We start from the raw sequence: 19,208 nt of genomic DNA on the forward strand, positions 1-19,208 counted from the left end.
CTTCACAGAAAAATGATTCCTGCTGAACATCAAAGCTATGATTGGTTGAACTTTTTTTCACATATCTGCGTTTGATCGAGGAATTTGAAATACATTGTTTATCGTAATAAAAGTCAGTTTCAGAGAGGTATTGTTTGCAGGTACAGCATGGAAGCAATCCCAAGAAGAGCCATTGGTGAGAAAAGTCTCAAAACGCGGGCGTTTTACGTATTTCCTTTGGGTAATATTTCCATCCAAATAAATTCATGCTTGTCAATTTTCTGAGTATGTGCAGAGGTGAACCAGCCATACACGCTTCCAAGCAAATTAAAGTATTAAAAATTAACAGACTCAGATCGATGCGGTACATACAATGGATCAATCATTTATATTCGCCTCGGTATTAAAGTACATGTAGTTGTCTGCGTGAAGTACATGTACCTGTTGGCAAACTTGAATACCCAGACTCGTCGATTCTTAGAAGGGTTTTCCTATCTCCATGAACAAATCAAAAATTATCGCGTGCATATAAATTCTCCAAATGTAGAAATCTTCAAGAAGTGTCACAAGAACTTCAATAGGTGTTTGAATATTTAATGGTAACGTTGGAGAAGGAGGTCTCAGTAAAGTATGTGTTTATCCGCAACGAAGGGGATATTCATCTATGTCCTTTGAACTCCCCCATACAGAAGTTGGTATCACCTGGACTTATGCAAATCAATCTCGTCTCATAGGTGACGTTGTACACACAATTATACGGTCAAAATGGCCGCCAGAGACACTTTCTTCCAAACTTAACAAAACAAAATAACTTCGTAATCGTCGGATGGAATGGTATTTACCAGGTGGAGTTGCACAGTCTAGAACGTTAAACAGTATAGAGAAAGCTTAGCCCTACCAAAAGTCGTGACGTTTTGTAACTTATTCATATTTGGAGTCTGTACATGGCCGATGTTGAACCGGCAAAGACCGCGGCCAACGGGCCGACGGCCGGCCCGGGACATCACCGCCTGAAGGCGACTGCAAAGCGGAATCCCGGCAGTGCGGACCCGAAGAACAAGTCTCGTCTGGCGGCGTTGGCACCGGGAGAAAATCTGAAAGAAAGACAGGTTTGTGGCCACTGTAATGTTGTCAGTGTGGTTGTACTTGTAGGCCTACACAGACATAGTTACAACAGTCGGCGATTAAATTAGCGCACATGTAGCGTGATGTAGGGCCTAAGCCAGGGTCCGAGTACCCCAGAATTGCGGGGTCCGACGTCGGACCTCGCAGTTCTGGGGGTAGGGCCGGAGTACTCGGTGTAGGTTTTGTTGGAACAAATGGAAGTGCATGCTCTTCATTGACAGTTTTCAATTTTACTATAAAATGACACGGTTGCATTTTCTTAGTTTTCCTTGTGTATTTTTAAAAAGTTCAGTTAGGGCCTTTTGTTATTTTATTGGGAATTAGCTCACAGTATTTTTTTTAGATAAATAGCCTAAATGTTTTGCTGGCCTGTAATATTTTGAAGTGCAAGCAAGTAGTTGTCTCAGCATGCTCAATGACACATGGGATGTGAAGCTTTTCATAGTTTACATGCTCAATGTCGTTACATACACACACCCAAGCTCAGCTTGGTGTAACAATTTAGTGAAAGTGATACTCTATATTTTCCTTTGCAAGATTCCTGTCCATTGAACTTAATATTGAAAAATTGATCATTGGAAAGTTCGAAATTAATTATATCTCAGTCATGACATCTCTGATCTCAACAAAAAGTCATTGACTTGTACAAGCCTGTAGTTTGGTAAATAGGGTGAGTGTTCATTTAGACCCGTTCATTTACTGCTTCAGTAAACATTCTTTCTAATGGTTCTTTTCACTGTTATTAACAAATTCACGCCAGAGCACTTGCAAAGCGTAGTGTACCATATGTACATGTACATAGGGGTTCACAAGTTAAACCATTAAGCTTGCGTGAGTCTCCAGTGATGGGCTTGTGTAACATCTTAACCTTTCAGGTCATCGCATTGTACTTACGCATACACAGAATGTCTTGTAAGTCTTTGGAAATGATGTGTACATGTCGTACATGGCTTGACCAGCTTTATAAAGTTTGGCATCATAGCCGATATCGTGCTGGGGCCTCGGAGCGTTGCAAAAACTAAAGTTGCAGTGAACAAAATTTTTGAGTAGTCCTCTCCTTCCACCTCTGCGGTCCGGGTTCGATTCCTGGCTCTGTCCACATGTAGATTGGGTTTTCAGTCCCTACCTGATTCCGTGGGTTTTACCCAGAATATTCCTCTGGCGTTTTCCTCCCACCTCTAAAACTGTAACTGCTTCTTATTTCAATGTTTGAGTCTTCAAATATATGAAGTTGGTGCATCTCTTGGAAGAAGAAGAGAAGAAGTGGCTGCCTTAAATGACCTGGTTGTGGAGGCCAAAGTAACACCACTTGCAGTTCGTTAATGTTTAAAAACCTAAGGAAGAGGATGGGGTTTCAGAAAACTGCTGCAGAAGAGCCAGTTGAAAGTAAACCCTATAACAAAAAAGTATAAGTTACACAAAAGCATCCCACACATATAGTGTTTTAAATTGGACACCGGAGCTCTCCGTCAACTAAACTTATCGGTCACCTAGAATAGATGTTTATTGTCATGAGGTGAATCATGTTTACAAATATTGACTTGAAGTAGCCCCAGAGATCGATGAATTGCAGTTGGAGACTTCAAGCCCTTACAAATGAACTGTAGCTGTTAACAATTTCTATTTATTTTCCCCAAAGCCTCAAACAAATAAAAAGTTCACAGCTTAGGCTGACCTACTTTAGCATAAATGCAATGTTGGCAAGGGAAAGACATCGGATGAATACGAGGGTAGCCAGTAGTATACTCATATCACATCTCAAAAAGAGTTCGTATTACACCATTCACAAGTGAAGCTATTTTAAGCCCTTAGTGTTGTCAGATTTTGCCGATGAGCATTCTCTTGTTTTCAAGTTTGATTTCAACTTGAACTGTAAAGAACATTTGTTGGGGGAAAAAGTTTTATTTAAATGAAATGTAATTATTTTGTGTATATCTGCTTTTTTGTGATATAGGATGCAGTATAAAATTCTTGTAGTGGACCCCAAAGTGTGGTTAGACGTACATGTATATTTGTAATCATATGCAATCACAATGTAACAACAGTGATACAAAATTGAATGATTTTTTGGAGGGTAAAGCAATTCTGCCCATTTATATAGAAGCTGAGTCATTCTGTACATTCAGGGTCCAAAAGTGTGACATGTTGGTGTCCCTGTTACACCTGCTGACCTGTGCAATTTGACATCGAAATATCACTGAGATTGTTTTCAAACTATTTCTGTTTGTTTGGCAGGTAATTTGCATTTATTTATTACTCTTGGAAGTTTGCGAATGTGTTCTGAACTTCAGAACTCATACGTCAGATGTGACAGGGACAGAAGAAAAATGTTGAAAGAGCTAAACATGTCGGAAGAGTTCAAACAAAACAGGAACACCATGTAGGTCAGAGTTTGTGAGCTTGGGTGAGTTGGAGACTTGCAGTTTCCATAAGGCTGTGCAGTATGTGTACATGTAGCTGTATATCAGGTACAGTTGTACTTAGTGGATGAATGCACACTTGCAGTGTAGTCAGATGGACTTGTCTGACGCTTGGTTATCCCCATGCATACATGTACCAACCGCATGTACATGTGGTTCATACAAGTACTTCTTTTTTGCTTTGAGGGAAGAGATAAACCCCTTGTAATACGCACTAAAGGATTTGGTATTAAGTCTCACTTGTGCCTACACAGAATGTGGACTTACATGTAGATCATCTTATCCTACTGTTACTACTTACACTGTACATGTACATGTACGTCATTCTTTTTGTGCGTAGAAGATCTCGCAGGATTGAATCCTTTATGAAGAATTTTAGGAACCGTCGGTTGTCTGCAAAGATGATTGAGTTTCTCAGAAGGTGTGGGCAGTCCAGTAATTGATTGAATTCCTTGACAGTTTCTGTACACAGTAGCCCATTCACCATCATTAGAAAAGCTCTCACTTACAGTTACATTACTCATATTTAACATCTATCAGGTGCCGGTACTGAGTGTTATGTTTACAGACTAACAATCTCATAGGAAAACATTGATTTTAATCTAACCAGTCCAACATGACTGTGATTGTGCAAAGGCTTCTTAGTCATCAATCTGACTACATGTATCCTTTGAATCTGATAAGATTGAGTGATTTCATTTATGAAAAGTGTACCGTTCAAAGACTTTAAATTAAGAAATAAAACAGATTAGGAGATTCATTTTCTTACTACTTGCAGACAAATGATGGTAAAGGTCTGTCACATTATCCACAATTCCATTTCTTGGTACATACCTTGAGTGACTTTGTAGAAATTCTCACTCATATTGTGTCGGTCAAATGTTCACCAGAGTGAAGTGCCCTCTACTTGTACCCTAGATAGAAACCAAATCTGGTTTAGTCCATGGTTTGACAGGCATGGTCCAGAACAGAAGAGGTTTTCAGGTTGAGAGCGACTAGCCATTTGGTGTTGAAGCCAGCGTAGGTCTTCACTTACAACTGGAGTTGACTTGTAACAGCCTGACAAAGCCTTCTGATGTGTTAAAAGTGAAGAGGAACCCCGGTTGTCCTGAAACAAAAGCATTCTTGGAAGAGCAGAAAGAAAAGTTCTTGCCTTTTGTGTATATATGGATATTTGTCTATTAAAGCTTCTCAGTTGAAGGGACAAATTTACTTTGATTAGAAATATCCATGTGGTGTAAGTTACACTCCGGCAGCCTTCCATCTATGGCAACATGTTCAAGGTTCATTTAGCATTATTAATTGGTCATTGCAGGCCACTTGGGTGAAAATTTAGTCAGGCATGAAACAGTGATCCCTTGTTGTTGGTTGGTTGGGTAAAGTGAGAAGTTGGCAATTACCCCTTGGTACTTTGGCCTCAGTCAATCAGCCTTTGTTTCATTCTGTGCCCATCCTTTGTTGCTAGTGTTTGGTGCTGTGGTTCAGCGGATTTTGTTGTGGCTTCCGAAGGATTTTTGCTTCATATGAACCTTTGATATTTTGAATTTCTGTCGGTTCTCAAGATGAAGAAGTTTTCCATGTGTGAAGTACATCTACACACACAAGCAGATCATGAGGTATGTTTTGAGAATGTTAAAACAGTTTTGGTTTGGTGACAGTTTCAAAAGAAGGAAAACTTTCTTTGAACGAAAAGTAAAACCTGAAGCACTTATGATGGATGATGTGGTAGCTGCTTGTATAAATTTGTGATTTTTTTAGTTTCTGTAGCCTCTCTTTCAAAAAACTTTATCTTGTCTGCTGCCTGAGCAGGCCAATTCATGTATGTGTAAGCCCTCTCTTTGAGTTAAGGTTGACTGAGGAATACCCGCTTGGCATGCCCTTTGAATTGAAACAGATTTCTGAAGCTGTTCACTTAGAAAATCTAAAAAATGGCGGACATGCTTATCAAAGAAAATTGACTTTGGTGAGTGCCCTCTGTGTTAAATCGTTCTTTGCTGAAAATTAAGACTGTACATTTATATTTGTTTTTAACAAGAATGCAAATTTCAACAAAAAAGACACATGGAAGGGAAGCTGGCACATTAGTGCATGTCTTTACAGTTTATTCAAAAGAATGACAAAATTGACAGTTGTTATTGGGCAGAATGCGAAGGGATTACAAGTTTGTTGAAATGCTGTAGTTGAAGGATGCATAGCGGATTACATGTTTTTGTCATCGAGCTTTTCACATGTACTCGTTGTGTAATCAACCCCAGCAGGAGTGCCCTTGCGGTTTGTTGTGGGTAACCTGGGAGACATGTTTCTAATCTACTGCTTGAGTATTTTACCGTGGGCTTAAAAATCAGGGCTGCCTCACAGGATAATAGGCTCACTATCTTTATGGGCTTGCCATCTTCACCACACATATTGTACATGTACTATGTTGTGACATGAATGCTGCTTTGACAATTTTGCAGGTTCATTTTTTGTCTGTGTAGAAATACAGAGCTGTATGCCATCGTGGTTCTGCTGTGATCAGTATGTGAACGGGAAGTTGTAAACAGTGAGCTGTGGTCATGCATAGTCTTACAGTGTATTGTAGTGCTGTGGTGATATGCACTTGGCACAGATGGTATTTAGGCAAGCCGTTGCATTGTCTGCTCTGCTGTCATTTCTGCTTTAGAGAAGACCACTTGAACGTTGCATGTTGTGAATAATTAAAGGTTGACATTTTCAATGAAGATAACAGGCTCAGTTTGAAAAAAAAAGTACAGTGACTGCATTGATGAGGAATCATGAAAGCCCCTTGTTGCTACTGGATTTTCCTGTTTCCTGAAGAAACATTTTATCCTTTGTTGTAAATCTCAGCTTCACCTGACATACCGGTACCGTTACATGTACGTGAGTCAATTTCGGTTGAGCACGCATTGTTTTTAATGTAACGAACTCAACTCTTGCAATCCAATTTTCATCATTTGTTGTGCCTCACCAGGAAGTCAGCTGTCCCGACTTGAGAACTGTTTCAGGAAAATATTTTGGGGAACTATGATACCAGACGATTCAGACATGCCTTGACATCTCTGCCCATTTTCAGATGTACAGCATAGTTCAAATTCGTGGCTATTTGGCCTTTTAATAATTTAATTTGTGTAGTGCAGTTTAGCCTCTCTCTTAGAATTGTTATATGCTGGACCAGTGCATAAAAACGCATCACCTTATTGTGTTGGGCACTTCTTACGTTTTGTCCCTTCTTATGATTAGATATTTAGGTTTCTGAGAGGAGGTAGGCTGGAATTGGAATGAAATGTAGGGGGTAAACATATTCCTGTTCAATTATGTTGATGGAAATCTTTCATTTCTTGGCACCGCTGTGAGGCGGTGCCCCCCATAGATTTTGATCAGGGGCCTTTGATCCATTTCATTGTCAATTTTTAACCTTGTGTCAGTGAAACGTTTGTGCATTGAAATTAATATTTAAACATAAATGAGCGGAAATCATTTTTTGCCTCCTCATGTGGGTGTTGCTATAGTGATAGAGAAATGTGGTACCTAATGTGAACTCCAACGCAGGTGTTCAGTAAGTCCATCCGACCATAATTGCACGCAAGTTTTGAACCGGTAGTATAGCCATGGTAAAATCAGAGACAAGCAGGATTGATCAGAACAATAAAGTAAGATCTGCTACTGGTCTGTTTTCAAACTCTTAATTTCAAACTCGGTGTGAAGTGTGAAGACACTGCTTATTTCTACATTTTGCAAATTAAAAGATGGAACGGATGTACATGTAAACTTGGGGGAATGAAATACCATCCATGTATGGCAAAAGCCCAGCATTGCCCACGAACATCATGTATACACTTCAGCAGCTAAAGCCAAAAAATAAAAAGAAAGCGCCTTCCTGTTACAAGGCATCTTAAAACAGGGTACCTGTCGGTGAGAATTTTTTCCATACTGTTACCGTGTGTAGATATTTGAACATAAGAGCAGGAGTTGTGTGGTATTTGTTTTGGATGAATTGAACAGTATATTTAAGGGTACAATTTGAGTGCATTGATGAATCTGTTGAACATTTTGGCCCACATCTAAACCACAACGGAGACATTTTTCCTTTCCTCATTTCTAATTTCACATTTTCCCAAATTTTTCTACCAAAAGCATCCGGGTCAAATACAGGTAGGGGAGGTTGGGAGACAGGAAGCATAACTATTTCTGGCCTGAGCAAACAAATCAAAGCAAAACTCACCATGCTGAAGAGGTTCTTGTAGGACTGTATTGTCAGCCCCATGTGTCAAAAGAACAGTTCAGACAAAATTTGGAAAGTTCGACCTGAACTGCTCGTGTGGTTTTTGTAGCCACGAGACTTCAGCAGCTGTGGTATAAAATTGCCTGATCATAAGTTAGAGGTAGGCCTATGCACCAGTACCAAGATGCCTGAATGAATGCAGTGCAGAGTTATAAATCATTAACTCAGAGAAGATAGGTTCCTCTGAGTATTATTCCTTGGCAACAGACTTTGGATTGTACCTCACTGAACCAAAAAGAAATGGAGTTACCACCATATTTACATGTAACTGTCATTTCTACAGTGTTCTGGGGCAACGCTGTGTTGTGATCTCAGGAAAAATTCATCCAGTGGACCAAACAACGCATTTCGATGGCCTTTATTATGGAAGTCAATGTTTATAGCTGCGATGGGTTTTTGTTGGGTTGGTAGTCACCCCTGAGATTTTCTGGCCGTTCCGCTGGGCAGCTACATGTATGTGTTATGTCAGAGCGTCTTAGTCTGGCTTTGTGCTGGCTTTGCATGCTAAAGAGGCAACCCAGAGTGGCCAATGTTAATATTTAGCGAGGGCACTCACAACAAGGCAAACTGTTTACCCAGAGCTGGCAATACTCTGCCAAGTGGGAGGATTAGAATAACTAACCCACATGTACATTGTACATCACCAAGAAGCAGAATCTGGACATTGAATCTTTGCCTGCAGACACGCAGACTGGCAACAGTGACTCCTTAGTCACGAGTGCATACATGTACATGTTTGTCAGCGTTTGTTTTCTCCATACTCTGTTGCCGTGGATGTACATGTGCTTGGACGAGACAACGGCAAGGATATGGCTTCTTTTGCTCAGGCAGCTGCTTTGATGAACGTGGAGAGAATTAAGAAATTTGTAAAGTTCCAGTTTGTTCTCCTTTTTTTTTGAAAAGCTCATAACAACTTTTTGTTTTGAAGAATTCTGATTTTGACTTTGCATTGTCTCTGTGGCATTAGATGTAAGCTTCAAAGAATTTACCTTATGGCTTTGAAAAATTCTTTAACACTTCATTTTCAATGTAGAATATGTCATGTCAAACATAAGTCCCTTGTGCTACTTTATAGCAAAGAGGGAACACACTAAGAAATGAATTAACATTAAGTTATTTGTGGGAGGCCTGTTCGATATGCGTAGGAGTAATTAATTATTCACTCATAAACTGAAAGGCATCAGTTTCCTGTATCTAATAGAGCTGCCTTTGTGAAATTCCCCAACAACTTTTCTGGAAGCTCAGTTAGTTGTACATACTTGTTTAGAGCATTGCAGTTACTGCAACACTTCAAGCTGTTTATTGTATTCTTGTAGCTCAGTTCTTTCAGTTGTGGATCACTGATCACGTAATGGTTTGTCATGAGTACTAGAGGCTCCTAGAAAAAAGGTCTTCCCTACCATTGTTGTCATAAGTTGCCAAAGGCAACTGTGAGCAAAAGATTTCATTGTTAGGAGACTAATTGCTGATACAAAAATGCAAATTGTATGGCCAAAAAAAAGAAGTTGTTTGGGGTATAAACAAAGTAAATGGAGGTTTTCCACGTGATGTAACATGACGGGCATGTCAGGATGCTTTCCATGTTCGTGGAGGCGTGCGCATGCATTTTTGAATCTTGATATTTCTGTTGGCAATTTCATGTATGCAAAAATATTGAGAGACTTCGAAGGTGCGCGTTTCTGTGCACGTCTTTGTAACTTGAATGCTGACCGTCAATAATCATACACGTGACTCAAATTTCTCTATATATCAACTCAAACGACTTTAACCCTGCCTCGTGAGTTTCTCAACATTTATGCTGGTTCAGTTTATTCTCATCAGACAGACATTCCTGTCATCTTTCCTGTCACCCAAATCCCACGTGAATTGATTTGAACCAGTTGTATGAGTGCCAAAGGCAGAACTTCAGTATCCTTACAAAAAGGGTTTTTTTAATGTGAGCTCATTCCGTTAAAATCTGCAGTACATCAGCACCACCACTTTCTCACAAAGGCATGAGAGTTATAAGACCAACCGTTGCCATCCTTGATGGATGTTGGAAAGCTTGAAATGTCAAAGTGTACAATTAATGACTTTATGATTTACATCATCTGCTGTACCCGACATATCCATTAACGAAGATATGGCCTTTGAAAACACACATTTGTGTTCCCGGCTGAAAGCATTGACTAATTTGACCGATTTGTCTCGATGAGATCTGTCAAGAATGTTAAAAAAGTCATAATTTGATTGATGATGCCATATATTTTGTTGAGAGAGAAAGAGAGTCCCTTTTGGAACAGAGCAGATAAATGCGATGTACGTGTAGCTAGGCCATTAGGCCATTTCAGCCAATGAAACATCAGCTTTTGTGTTGTGCAATGTAGTGAACTACCTGTAAATACTTTACCATCAGCCACCAATCTCTCCAGTCTTCAGCATAAGGCTGTGACACTGATTTGGAATGCTAGGAGCGATTTGTACGGGTAGCCATGGCGACAGTAAAAGTATTAGTTGAATCTCCGAATTATTTCACTCATGAAAGGAAGGAGGAAAAACTCGGCTCAATCACACGTGTGGACAACGGCGTTCTTCTTGCTTCATACATGTATCCTCCAGAAATGGAAATACATGTAATATGTGCACATACATGTATGCAATGCCTTTAATACTGCACAGGGTTCCAATTTGTTATTGCCTTGTCATTAAGTCAATTGAATTAACATTTTTAGCCCCTCTGGTGCACTGTCCCACAGACTACAAATATCAAAGCAAACAGGATAAGTATGTGTGCATACAATGATGGGGACTCTGCCCTGAATATTAAATTGCTTGTCAAATTGGCTTCCTGTCGCTTGGCGACAAGGTTTGTTTGTTTGCTCTGTTGGATAATAGGTGTGAAGATGCTGTCACAATTGGCTGTCCAGTAATAATTGATATGCGGAGGAAGACGACCTCAGACCCCCTTTTCTGTTTTAATCAAACTCACAACACCAATCAATTCCTCCAATAGTGAAAATCAGAGAGTAATTCTTGTTTAGGGGTACATGTAGGTCTCCCAGTTTCCAGGGAAATCAGACGTTTCTTCATTTGAATAAATTGTTTAAATTCAAGAAATCCATTTAAAATTGGAATTTAAAAATTAAAATGCAAGGAAAGTAGTGAGGTATTAAAATATTTCATTTTCACTTTTAGAATAAAATTGTTTACACATATACTAGTATACATGCAGTTAAAAATTTTGAGAAGTGTGTGTTAAAATTTCTGTGAATGACACAAAAACTTGCCAATAAGGCCATAAAGCACTATATAAATTTGGAAAGAAGTAAGATTTCATCACAATTCTTGGATAAAGCTAGTAAAACTCCAGGGTTATGCTGTAGGTTTCTGAAGTAGGTGTGGTCAGTTTGTGGGAGGCTCTTGCCGTGTGACATTACATGTGTTCTTTCTTTTGTTCTCCTTTTAACAGCAAAAGCTCAAGGAGGAGAAGGAGGCAAAGCGTGCTCACCTGGACTCCCGCCATGAGTTCATCATCGATGCCACGGCAGCCAGCCTCAATCTGGACAAGACTGAGGTGGAAGATGCCATCTTGGAGGGTAACACGGTAAGTTATCAGTACCAGGGTAAAGGACTAGTCCAACCAGCTGGTTCCATTTGACTGACCAGGAAGATAAAAGTATAGAGAAACAGATTTGTTAGGTTCAAGTGCAAATTCATGCTTCATAGTTTAACTGTAGCCAGTATCATAATGGATGTCCGATTTCTGTTTGTGCTTGACAGATTGAGAAGATGGATAAATTCTTTGACACTGAAGCCTCCAGCCATCTGATGTTCTTTTATCAGGAGACGGATGTTGGCCCAGAGACAGGTGGGCAATTCTTGTTTTACAGACAATTGGGGAATGGAAAGAGCCTATGCTTTCGAACCTGTCCTTCAGACCAGGGGGTTAATTTTGTAGTGTAGCTGAGCACAGATGTTTGCTCAGCCATGAAAATATCCGCTTAACAATGTTAAGTTTTTTGAACCAACATATTATGTGATGTATCCTTCTTGTGACTGGTCCCCTGCTGCTTCTGTTTTGCTCATGAAATCTATTTAGCAACATCTTCTCATTAGCTTGCTGTGAAATTGGGCTTTGGGCTTGCACTCTCTTCTTTGGTAGGACACTGATCTACTTCACAGTGTGTTTAACTTTTCTACAGAGAGAATTCCACGATTCCATGGAATGATAGTACATTTTGAAAATAAATGTTCATTAGAGATCATAATTACACATGAATCAGTTTACTATTTTTATCCCGCTTATTGAAGTAGTTTGTTACTATTTTCATATATTTTATGAAATATGGGTTTAAAACACGAGTTTAGAGGATGGTACAATACACCATAATCAGCTCCCTTGCTTTGTTACAGGTGGCGTAAGAATTCACACTTTGCAAGCATAAGTAGAGGATTTAGAAAAGCTAATAATAAATTTTTATTTGTTGTATAAAAAAAATTACCCAGAGGAAAAGTCAAAACAGACATTGAAAGGAATTTGTAACTGTTACATTATGCCTGTTTTGTAGGTGGTAAACATCCATGGATGCAAGATGGAGGGACGGGTAAGATGAAAAAAATTTGTTTTTCAAACTCATTTTTTTCTTATTAAATGAAGGTTAACCGCATTCAGAAAATTGACCCCCGTGCTGTTTATGTGAAGTAGCAAATATTACATACACCCCTGGAATGACCCTACTTCAAAGAGTAGAAATTTTGACGTTAGATGTAATACGCGCACCTTGAATTTTGAAACGATGAACAAATATATTACTCAAGCCAATTTTTTCTGCAGTTGTTTTGGGAAAAATTTGCTTCACTCTTGTGTTGGCGTAACTGTGATGAAATGGCCCTGTGGGAGAGAATCATGGTTCACTATGATTATGACGCGAAAAATGCAAGGGAACTCTAAACTAAAACTGTGTATTTTTTTTAGGGGAGCTACTCCTATGAAAAGACGCTTACGGAAACTCCAACAAATTTCCAGCTCTGCCACATGGGCCTGAAGTATGAACTGACCTTAACTTAAGGCTTCAAATAAGTCTAGGAAATAAGCATCTTGAGAAATTGAAGATAAGGCGATATCTGGACGATCATAAATCTGAAGTTCTAATTACGCCCCCCCCAGGAGAGCCAATGCGATTGGGTCCAGCCAGCATCAAGTCAGGCAAGACAGGCAAGCCCAAGCTCTTTGTAACGGATGGAGTAGAGGCACCACTGTGCGGAATCTGTGTCTTCTTTCTACGCGCCAACCCGAGCAAGCCCATCACGGCAGATAACGTCCACAAAGTAAGTCTCATGTTTCATAAAGTGGTAGTGATAAAGTCCTTGCACACCATCGTTGATTGTCCCTCTGCCCAACTGTATCCACAGGGTTGTTGATGGACACGTTTACGTTGTGTTGTGCTTGCCAGCAGCTGTTTTCTCAGATGCTGTGACACTACAGAGTTTGATATGCCCTGTTGAAAGCTGTGTGTGTTTTTGTGCCTGGTAAAAATCGAAAACGGGGAATGTTGTTGCAGGCCACTTTAGGATTGTGTGCCTGCTGTTAGGTGTGATTTTCCCCACACTTCAGGATTGTACGCATTCAATTAAAATTAGTGTAGTCCACATGATGTTGTGTTTATAATGCAAAATATCATTTAGTAAAGGACACATTGACACCACATGCTCATGCTCAGGTTTGTTCCTTTCTCAAAAGAGACAACCAAATTTTGCACATTTAAATTCAAAACTTGTAATAAGTTGAAACTTACTCGCATGCAGTCTAAGCAAGGAGTGCATGGAAATTGTGGCAAATTGGAAAAATTTTTTAAAATTGACTGGATATTTTTGTGGCCAGTTTTTGGTGAAATGTTTAATAATTGAAAACTAAATATTCAGTTTGTATGGTGCCAAAAATTACTGCTAAATTGAATTCCACACCATGAACGCATTGGTATTTACCAAGTGACTTTCCTCATACCTATCTGCTGTCATCTGCATCCTTTCCCTTTTTTTTGTCCTCATTAGGACCTGATCTTCACATCCATGGACACCGGCGGGATTGGCCTGCTCCAGGCCATAGAGAGATACCTGGGAGATATCTTCTTGCCATTCCTGAAGGGAAACCAGAATGGTTGGGGTCAGCTTGGGTCACAGGTAAGCCACCGGCGGCTTCCTTATGGATTAACGAACTTAAGTGATGGCTACAGAAGTGCACAATTTGTAGAAGACGCGCTTTCTTCATCAGTCTTGTAGGTGAGCCCATCACAAGTTCCTACAAGTCCACGCAAAGTCATTCAGTCCTATGCCAAGCCACAAGCTATTCAAATGACCAGTGACAGAAGCATTCCTGTTATTGTTCACTCTGGCACTTGTGACTGGACTTGTGATGAGACTCGGGGAGGACTCAACTACAACAGTGCCCTTTGACCCCTCTTTTGTCTCCATCTTCCATATTTTAAAGCTTGTTCTGCTCTCAGATTAGAAGCTGGTAATTTTGTCAAAGTTGTGGTAAATCAAACCCAATGATTTCACTGCTCAATCCATTATCAGGCCAATCAGGGTACACGGAAAGAGTTCCTCCAATCTCTGGATGCCTTTGTAACCATCCTGAACGCCGCCCAAGATTCCTTGGAGGAGAGAGTAGAGCTGCGTAAGTGTGAGACCTACGATTTGAGCAAGTTGACCAAGGCCTCCGACTACATCACGGTGGCTAACAGCACCCAGGATCTGGAGATGATTGAGGGCATCATGGCAGTCTGGATCAAACAGATTGAACAAGTAAGGACAATATTGACTATTGCTGGACAGCTCTACATTGGCATCTGGAATTTGGGGATCGCCAAACCACATACACTGTGCTGTCGCACATCGTCAATTAAACCTGCACATGTGTGGGAATGATTGTGTAGAGTGTTTTATCCACAGGTTACTGTGTTAACTACTGCAGCAATATGTTTGGTTCACACCTTTACAGGGATCATGGTTCTTGTGCTCAAGGGCAAAACACTTTCCTGAAAAATAACTGCATCCTAAACCCAGGAGTATAATTGGGTTGCTGGAAAAATGGGAACAGGTTGCATTAATCTCTGCATAAACACTTATCTTAGGGCGCAATGAATTGGGTATTAAATGTGAAGTTCTCTGAGATATCTGTCTAAAGCGCTGTGTTAGCGCCACATTATTGAGTGTACACTCGTCTCTTAGGTCTTGACCGAAAGCGAACAAATGCGCAAGGAGGCAGACAACATTGGACCCCGGGCGGAGCTGGAGCATTGGAAGAAGAGGATGGCTCGTTTCAACTACCTCCTGGAGCAGCTGAAGGCACCGGAGGTCAAGGGGGTTTTGGGGGTGCTGCAGGCTGCCAAGAGTCGCTCCATAAAGGTGAGGGAGATTGATGATGGTTGGGATAAGGAAATGCAGGAACGTTTTCTGCTCTGTGCACATAGTTTGGCACAAGAGGATAACACATCAGTGAACACAGAGAAATCACAGGGCCGGGAGTGTTCCTGGGTAGGCCTTGGTGCAACCTTCACTCCTGTGGGCTTGTTGTGAGGTAAGGCATCAGGCTACTGAAGGTAATTAGGTTAGAGTCACGATGGGATTCCAAGTTCATTGGGTTTCACATAACTTGATTTCAGACCTGGATGGATCTTGATCGACGTATCACTGATGCCGCCAACGAAGCCAAGGACAACGTGAAATTCCTGTACACACTGGATAAATTCTGTGATCCCCTGTACAACAGTGATCCTGTAAGCTGCGATTTGGTGTTTTTTTCTTCTATTTTATTTATCTATTGCATTTCTTTTATTTACTTTATTTACTACAATTTTAAAATGAGAGATACCATCTTTCCATGGGCATGCCCTCAGCAAAAATGCAACCCACTGCTGTTTACATGTATATTTAGCTGTTTCGGTTTTGCGCCCCTGCACTGTTGCATTCATCTTGCACAAAGGATCTCAGGTTTTGTGTCCATTCAGTTGAAATATTTCTGGCTCCATCTCAGTGCTATTCTCACTCGTAACAAATGTGCCTATGTACAGTGAGCCCTGTCTTGGCTCCTATGTAAAGTATTTCAAAGCATCATCTTCATTTTCTATTTGGAGGTCTTAACAACATCCCAACGTGAGTAATCATTGTTCAGTGTTTGTGATGATTAAAAGGCATTGTTAAATTTTAAGCCTGTTGTGCTGAAATGTTCATCAAGCAAAATGGAGTATAAATAAAGTAGTGTAATTGATACCTGATGAGTTACACCCACGACAACGTCTGTTCCTATTTTGCTGATGTTTCTTGTTTTTAGAGTGGAATGATTGAAACCATCCCAGGACTGATCAATGCCATTCGCATGATCCACAGCATATCAAGATTCTACAACACTTCTGAAAGGATGACCTCACTGTTTGTTAAGGTAGAGTGTTAGTTCCTGATTCATTATCTGCACTTGAAATGTAAAGCTATTTTGGGTAAAGAGCCTCTCTTAAAGTAACTAATTTCATTTCTTTCTCTTGAATGATTTGCTTGTCATAGTTTTAAAGTACACACTGAAGTATAGAGGCATAAAAAAATGCAGCATGCATTTGGTCTTGTTCCCTGACTCAGTGCAGTTTTCAAAGTAGCATGACCCTGTCCTTGCAGCCACTGCAGTACATGCATTCATAATGAAATAATGTATGGAGGGTCCTTTTTTGACATCTGTTGTTGTCATTGTTGAGCAGTGCCACTAAACTTCAAACACTTGGCGAAGAGTTAAATTCCCAGTGTAGATTATTTGTATAAGTGATTTCTTGGGAAATAGAAGAATTGCTTGTTCTTGAAACCAGGTGACCAACCAAATGATCACGTCCTGCAAAGCCTACATCAGTGAGAAGGGCACCATGAACGTCTGGGACCAGCCCACGGAGGAGCTGATCCCCAAGCTCAAGGCTTGCATCCACCTCAACCGCGAGTACCAGCGTCACTTCCAGCGCACCAAGCAGAAGCTGGAGACCATGCCCAACGAGCGGCAGTTTGAGTTCTCCGAGATGTACATCTTCGGCAAGTTTGACACCTTCCAGCGTCGCCTGCAGAAGATCATCGACATGTTTGACACCATGGAGATGTACTCTCACCTGGCTGAGACTAGGATTGAGGGTAAGATACCATTCACTCACGTTCCTGGAGGCGACATAATCCTGAGTAATGCACATGTAAGGACAGTCATCGTCTTCTTTTGAAAAAGCTTGATGAAATTCTCTATCATAGTCTGAAGCCAGAATTCCTTTTATTCTCTGCAATAACACATAATGTATTTATAATGTTTTCTCATGTATTGTAAATCGGGTTGTTTTTTCTTTCAAAATTGAACGCCTGTTTTTGCTGATATAATCTAATAGAGTCTTTAGAATCTTCGAAATTATTCTTAATTTGAAACGTCGGGCAGGATATTTGTTTCGTTGGCTGAACTCAGCATGTTTGAAATGCTTGAAAAAAGGCAAAAGAAACAAATTATTGGCTTACCTTACTAACCAGTGTTTTCTACAGAAAGCATAAACATAACTCAGTCAAACCATGTAAAAGAAGTTTGGAAGGGTATTCGCAACTACTGATCAGGAAGAGATGGCTGTATCCAATGCTTCTTCAAAGTTCCCTTAAATATCACATCAGTGAACAGTTATGAAAATGTCAAATATTTGACGATCTTGCTCAGCAAAAAGGTTACTCACCCACTCCCTTGCCTGGAATCTAGCCGGAGACAGGCCTCAGTCTGCATGACAAAGTGATCGGTACATCAGGTTTTTTTCACTTGTAAGAGGAAGACAGTCAGGAAGTTGTTGAATAGATAAAAAGGCCATCGCTCCCCTGTGGCGGTGTGAATGGATGTTGACGACATGGGCACCTGTAATCATCATCAAGCAGGATGCCGTTGATTTATCACTCTGTCATCCGAAGCATGAGAAGCACCTGGCACTATGCAGTTTCTTTAAATGGTTAAAAAAAATTGTCTTTTGAAAAACAAGGTATGCTGTAGACTTTTTTTGGTGCAAAGTCTGGAATGACATGTACATTTGAACAAAGTGTAGCAAAAACTCATAGTGAAAAACTTACATAGGACGCTGCAATTTCACATATAAAATTGTGGCACAATAGGGCTCAAGCGGCTTGCCCGAGTAAGTGCCTTCTAGATATTAGTCTTTATAATCCTCCGTTCAAACGATTCCTAAAATACAAAATAATTTAGCTCTTCTCTCCATCTTCTGTTTTCTTTTGTAAACTTGAGTCTGGGCTCGTAAATTTTCCCACAGGAATGGAAATCATGGCCAACAAGTTTATGGTGATCTACACGTCCATGAAGAAGAAACCGTATGATCTGTTGGACCAACGCAAGACTGACTATGATAACGACTACCAAGACTTCAAGAGGAGCATTGGCGAGCTACATGTGAGTGTCTGTCAAGAAAGTTCTTAACGAAAGCATTCGGATTCCTCGTGTTACCCCCAATTTTTTTGGCTTTGGTCAGGTAGTCTGCATTTTGAGTGCCTCTGTTCTTCTGATAAGGCTTGATGATGTTCATTGTGTGTTTATCATCCAGGCACAAATTAAATCTTTTATGGACGCTACTTTTGACAAGATCTACAACGTGCTCAGGGCCCTTCAGGTCATGAAGAAGTTTGAGAGGTAAATGATGCCTTCATTTGTAGCGTTTTTATCTACGTTATCGTTAACGTTATCCACTGTTGCAACACTTACAGTGTTCCTGCTTTTCATAAGTAGTATTTCAAATCGCTGTAGAATTCCAAATGTCCATCATACCCGATGAGCATCTTACACGGAAATCTAATTTTAATGTTCTTCGTTTTATTAAACAGGCATGGCTTGTATTTAGTTCTTGAAAAAGCATTGTTTTGTTTTTGGGCCGGTTTGTTGATGTTCTTCCATGCTTTGGAATGAAAACATCTATTTTGAGATATGAAGGAAAGAAATGTTCTTTAATCAATTTCTACTTTCCAACATCAGAATAACCATTCCTGGCCTTGGTATTACCGAAAAGTATGCCCTAATCCTCTCCCGCTACGGCCGTGAGATTGAGAACACCTCCCGCAACTACCAGCGGCACAAGAACGAGCCGCCGGTGGCCCGCGACCTGCCCCCGATAGCAGGCAAGATCACCTGGGCACGCCAGATGTTCCAGCGTATCCAGGAACCCATGGAAGTCTTCCAGACCATGCCCCACCTCCTGCAAGGGGCGGAGGCCAAGCGTATCATCAAGAACTACAACAAGCTGGCCAAGGTGCTGATGGAGTTTGAGGTCTTGTATCACCGGGCGTGGCTCAGACAGGTAAAGTGTCCACAACCGATCCCTTACTGATTGTACTCAGTTCTGTGAGAGTTGAATTATTCTACCCGGGGATTT

At 40.5% G+C, this 19,208-nt stretch overlaps 1 protein-coding gene and 1 long non-coding RNA gene across 3 annotated transcripts in view; one reads left to right on the forward strand and one right to left on the reverse strand.

The window, feature by feature from the left end:
- Positions 1 to 749: 749 nt before the first annotated feature.
- Positions 750 to 19,208, forward strand: part of dnah5 (dynein axonemal heavy chain 5) — an 85,762-nt gene continuing 67,303 nt past the window's right edge. The window contains exons 1-14 of one of the 2 annotated variants that reach the window (XM_087138541.1): positions 750 to 1,088; positions 11,255 to 11,389; positions 11,566 to 11,653; positions 12,354 to 12,389; positions 12,953 to 13,113; positions 13,837 to 13,965; positions 14,362 to 14,589; positions 15,016 to 15,192; positions 15,450 to 15,563; positions 16,118 to 16,225; positions 16,638 to 16,947; positions 18,099 to 18,235; positions 18,387 to 18,472; positions 18,812 to 19,133. In XM_087138541.1, coding sequence (XP_086994667.1) covers positions 924 to 1,088; positions 11,255 to 11,389; positions 11,566 to 11,653; positions 12,354 to 12,389; positions 12,953 to 13,113; positions 13,837 to 13,965; positions 14,362 to 14,589; positions 15,016 to 15,192; positions 15,450 to 15,563; positions 16,118 to 16,225; positions 16,638 to 16,947; positions 18,099 to 18,235; positions 18,387 to 18,472; positions 18,812 to 19,133 — 2,196 coding nt within the window. In that variant the 5' untranslated portion in view covers positions 750 to 923. Of the gene's footprint in view, positions 1,089 to 8,525; positions 8,673 to 11,254; positions 11,390 to 11,565; positions 11,654 to 12,353; positions 12,390 to 12,952; positions 13,114 to 13,836; positions 13,966 to 14,361; positions 14,590 to 15,015; positions 15,193 to 15,449; positions 15,564 to 16,117; positions 16,226 to 16,637; positions 16,948 to 18,098; positions 18,236 to 18,386; positions 18,473 to 18,811; positions 19,134 to 19,208 lie in introns of those variants that run through there. The other variant, XM_087138542.1, reaches the window with a different exon arrangement.
- LOC147798935 (uncharacterized) lies at positions 3,840 to 8,106 on the reverse strand. Its single transcript, XR_015425762.1, has 3 exons — positions 7,747 to 8,106; positions 4,359 to 4,438; positions 3,840 to 3,986 (listed from the first exon to the last, which is right to left on the reverse strand). It is a non-coding gene; the product is annotated as an uncharacterized LOC147798935 (long non-coding RNA).

The sequence above is a fragment of the Acanthaster planci genome, linkage group LG06, assembly GCF_054643075.1.
Source record: "Acanthaster planci isolate LZ-2023a linkage group LG06, COTS_SCS, whole genome shotgun sequence".
Classification (NCBI taxonomy): Eukaryota; Metazoa; Echinodermata; class Asteroidea; order Valvatida; family Acanthasteridae; genus Acanthaster; species Acanthaster planci.